Source organism: Abramis brama (assembly GCF_963993115.1).
Source record: "Abramis brama genome assembly, chromosome: 25".
Lineage (NCBI taxonomy): Eukaryota > Metazoa > Chordata > Actinopteri > Cypriniformes > Leuciscidae > Abramis > Abramis brama.
The window spans coordinates 10071235-10076142 of record NC_139987.1 but is presented as its reverse complement, the minus strand read 5'-3'; the positions used below and the strand labels follow the sequence as shown (position 1 = coordinate 10076142).

The 4908-nt window shown below is 35.8% G+C and overlaps 1 protein-coding gene across 1 annotated transcript; it reads left to right on the top strand.

Moving 5' to 3' along the window:
- Positions 1-432: 432 nt before the first annotated feature.
- On the top strand, positions 433-4524 carry LOC311075977 (uncharacterized protein). The gene is made up of 6 exons (XM_084103728.1): positions 433-502; positions 1271-1582; positions 1661-1730; positions 2175-2349; positions 2477-2639; positions 4390-4524. The coding sequence occupies exons 1-5, from the start codon at positions 434-436 to the stop codon at positions 2637-2639; spliced, it is 789 nt and encodes a 262-aa protein (XP_083959854.1). The 5' UTR covers position 433; the 3' UTR covers positions 4390-4524.
- The last annotated feature ends 384 nt before the right edge of the window (positions 4525-4908 follow it).

Here is a 4908-nt window from a genome sequence, read left to right as displayed (position 1 = left end):
GTTTATCTGTTCGCCGTGATGACGTTTAATCTCCTCGACTGCCTCTGTAGTCCCATTTAGACACTTGTCAGCAACCGCCTTTTTTAAAGACACGTAACAGCTTCAAACAAATCACGAGTGGGGTAATACTGATGTATTTTATGTTGTAGAATAAAATGTGAAAGTGTCTTGAGCTTGTGTTCACCACAGATCTTGTTTCAGCCATTTAACCAAAACCCCATACAAAAAACCCATTGGCTTTGGGAAGTGCTAAAATGCTAACTCGCTTCTGCGTTTTGGCCTACAAAATGATGTCATCACTGTAAAAAAATGCTGTAAATTTACAGCAGAAATTTACAGTACTGACCCGTTTTCTAAAATTACAGTTTCTTACCATTAATTAGCACGTGATCTGTGGGGAAGGGAATGAACCGCGAACGAAGCACATTGGCAGATGGCAAGAGTGACTGACACACGTCTTTCTCGGTGGAAGCACAGCTTTCATGTTGAAACTCATTTACAGGTACCAGACCACGGGTGAATCTAAAATAATTCTGTTCACTGTTAATCTTATTAATTTCGTGCTTTAAGACAGTGGATGTAGCTACATTTATTGTTCCTCAAAGTTAAACGCGCGTGTGTGTCTGTGTGTGTGTCCGTCTCCGAGCTCGCGCGTGCTTGCAGCTTTGCATATTTGTGTTCTTTCATTGTACAAGTTACCCTAATATAGAGGGAAATGTAAAATAAGTGCGTTCGTTGGATTATTGTATTAAGTAACGTTAGGTTTTTTAATTTACCGCCTTTCGCCAGTATGTTTTTTTTACGCTGTGGGGGATGGTGGAACAGCTAACGTTAGGTTCTTAGCACACATCTGTCTCATTGGAAGTTATATGAACTTATTAAATGTCAGTGTTATTATTTTGGCTTTTTTTACAGTATATGAGCACAATAATTTTAACAGCATACTTTTGCACTCGATACATTTGCTCCAACTAACGTTAAATACATTAAGTCGTCGTCGATATAACAGAGGAAATTCACTTAAGTTTAATTTTAACTTGTTTCTCAAAGTTAAAACACACATGTGTGTTTTTATAGCTGGATTGTGCTCTTCCATAGTGTAAAATGTTTACTTGCAAACTTTGTTCACACACATGCAGTACTTTACCTGCATTTGTGAGACACATGCGCATTCATATTCATGTCGCGAATGTCAGGTTTAATTGTGCATTACCTGCTTGTAATAACAGTTTCAAAAAGTTTTCAGACTACATTCTGTCTTTTGCGACAGAAACTAAATTCCATACCAGCACCTTCAGTAGAAGACATTAGGAGCCAGTGGCCATACCTCTTCCATCAGAAGTCTATTTGTGCCCACTTCAAGTTGCTAACTGACATTGATGTGATGAAAGCCTTTGACATGTCCATGAAAGAATGCGGAAAGGCTATCGTTGAGTACTTCAAGAGCAAATCAAAGAATGAAAAGGTGAAGGATGTCCTGTCCCACTCCCAGCCTGAAAACACAGAGATGGCACACCTGCATATCAAGCTTCTAATGTCCCATTTTCAGGAACATGAAGATGGACTGGTGTTGCATGCAGATGTGAGTATTTAGTTTTCTTCTTTTTTAATTTATTAAGTGATGATATGTATTCTGATTTGTGTATTGTGTCCTCTTCAGGTTGCTGCATCTGCAGCTGATGTTGAGAAGAAACTTATTCTACCTGGAAGTCCTCGTCTTATTTTACTGGGTTAGTATGTTAAGAAGAAACATTGACAAATGGGGAAGATAAAATAAAATAAAATAAAACATTTCTATTGTATACAGTTGTTAAAGAATAGTTCACCCAAAAATGAAAATTGTCATCGTTTACTTAACCACATGTTGTTCCAAACCTGTATAAATTTATTTGCTCTTGAATACTCCACACTGTTGTATTTTTTTCCTACTATGGAAAGCAATGGTGCCTCACAACTGTTGGGTTACAAACATGCTTCCAAATATATTCGTTTGTGTTCAGCAGTAAATTAAGACAGAATAACATTTTTGGGTGAACTATCCATATCCATTTACAATGAAGTCTTCTCAAAGGCAGATATTTAAATGAGTTGCACCAATGTTTTCGTTATTGTTGTTATATATTTATGGTTGGTTTATTTATTTTGTTTGTTTGTTTTTGCTGTTTTTATTTTAGGTATGGGAGAGCAGACAAATGCTGTCCGATGGATGATAAGCCTAGAAGGCCGTGTTATTTGTGAGTGTGTCCAGTCATCATTTTTGACTGCACTTTCAACACTGTTTGCCGTGTACTACATCTTCAACCTGCAGTATCAAGAGGAGGCTTGTTGCACATTGGAGTTTCTTCAAAGGTATGACACTTAAGTCCTTATTGCTTTGTTTTTTGGTGGGGTTTTTTACCTTTCAGAATCATCTTCATAAGAATTTTGATGCATCATTCTTGCATTCAATGGTAATTTGTTATATAACTGTCTTTAGACGCTTCGTCGGAATAAACCCAGATAGAGGCTCAAAGACCTGCAGAGGCAAGGTGGTCTCCAAGAAGACGGGCAAGGTGGTGAATAAAAAGTCTTCCACAGTTAATCCAAAGGTTGCCTCCCTACTGAGAAATCTTGCGGATTTCGAGTGGGATTTCATCTAGGTAAGTAAATTTGCACATACACACTAATTTATGTACCTGCTTCCCATTAAAGTTATTACAGTATACCAGCTTTTTTGTAGAACAGTTTACAATACACTACTAAAAGCTCTTTTCATTTTAATTTCAGATGTGCTTTACAATGTATTACTAAAGTGTGTGTCTTTCCAAACCCGTAAGACTTGTTCATCTTCAGAACTCAAATGAAGATCTTTTTAATGAAATCTTTCTGTCTACACAGCCTACAAAACTACTACTTTTAGGGCCGGTTTCACAGACAGGGCTTAGATTAAGTCAGGATTAGGCCTTAGTTCAATTAGGGTATTTAAGTAGCTTTTATAAACATGCCTTAGATAAAAACATTTACTGGTGTGTAAGGGTGTCACGAATTTTCTCTCTTTTCATATTCCTCTTTAACCAGAACTTGAAACTGCAAAAAAAAGTGAACTTGTTTTTTTTTTTGTGAACTTGAATGTCATCATGTTACAATAGAGAAATTAGATGGCAGGTTATTTTGTTTAAGTTTCCAATTGACTGAAGATATATTGTTACATTATGTTGTTAATAAACGTGTTAAATTTGACAATGTAGTGTGTGGTACATTGCAAACAAAGGTCAGATATTATTATATTGCTTAAAAGTCTAAAAATGGCATAGCTTGTGCTTTAAAAAAAAATTTAAATCAAGAATCGAATCGAACCGTGACTTTAGAATCGAAAATGTAATTGAATCGAGGATTTGGAGAATCGTGACACCCTTACTGGTGTGCATCTTGAGACAAAACAATGGCTCTGACATATTTTAAGAAATTTCAGTGCAAGTTTCTTTCAGTTAAAACAGCTCAAACATGCATTTTAGTCTGGGAATAACTTAAGGCTTGTCTGTGAAACCGGGGGTTAAGGTCTTTAAAGTAATCCAGGAGACTCCAGCGGTTTAACTTCAGTTTGATGAAGAAACGCAAGTGCTTTTTGTGTGCAGGGGAAAAAAAATTAACACTTGCGCCATGATGCATGCGTGTTAAACATACTGTGTTGGCTTTTTCGCTTCAGAAAATTGAGGTTAAACCCTGGAGTCACATGGAGTATTTTAATGATGCCTTTACTACCTTTCTGATGCTTGAAAGTGCTGTGAAGGCTGTCCGTGGAGTGACAGAAAGTTCTCAGATTTCATTAAAAGATATTCATTTGTTTTCCTAAGATAAACAAAAGTGTTACGAGTTTGGAAAGTCATGAGGATGAGTAATTAATGACAGTTTCCATTATTTGGGTAAACTAGCCATTTAACCCTGGGCCTTTTCTAAACCCCAGATAAACAGCATCCTATGTTATATTGATTAATGTTTAGCATTGCTCATAATATACCCAGGGTTTATTTGCATATTTGTCATTGCCATTGATTTTTGAATGCTGCTCATGACCCAAAGGCTATGATATTGCGGATTCTTAAGTTTACCTGAGTAAAAATAGGGTTTAGAAAGAACAATAACCCAGAGTTAAGTAAAGCCCTTTTTTTGTGACGGGCATCATTGTACCATGCTGCTGCTAATAAAAAAAAGCCAGTCGCCTATTCTTCAAGCTCAAACTGTCTCCCCATTTACTCTCTCTAAGTTAATCTAAATTCTTCTTAGTCATTATTTTTGTAGTGTAGCATTATGTTGCTTTTTGACATGTTCTTCTGACACTTTATTTTCAAGCAAACAACATACAAATTTATTTGAAGTTTTTTCCCCCCATTTTTTTTTTTTATCTTTCAGACTACACCTGCATCAGTTTGAAGATTACGGCATATTCCTGGCCTCTCCCTGGCCTGTTCCTGTTTCAAATATTTGCCAGGTTTTGACTTCGATTGACTGACTGTTATTAAACTAAATTCAAGTTTAAAAATGTTCACACCATTTACTATTTCTTAAAGGCTGTTTTAGGGGAATGGGCACCCCAAGCACATTCTTGGCCTGTTCCTGTACCAAATACAGGTTTTGACTTTTATTAAACTAAAATAAATTTGCACCGTTTACTATTTCTTAAAGGCTGCTTTTAAAACACAAAAAGACTGCTTATTCTATTGGACGTGGTTCAGTTGTTATGATTTGTTTTGTTTTTTTCTTAGCATTCAGATTATTTGTCACTAAACTGTCAATAAATTGTGTGCTATAAGAAATACCCTCTTGAGCTGTTTTTTTTTTCTTGGGAAAATCTTCTAAATGAAATATTACAAGTATACAAATTACATTTGTACAAGTATAGATATTAAAGTTAATAAAGAATATGTATCT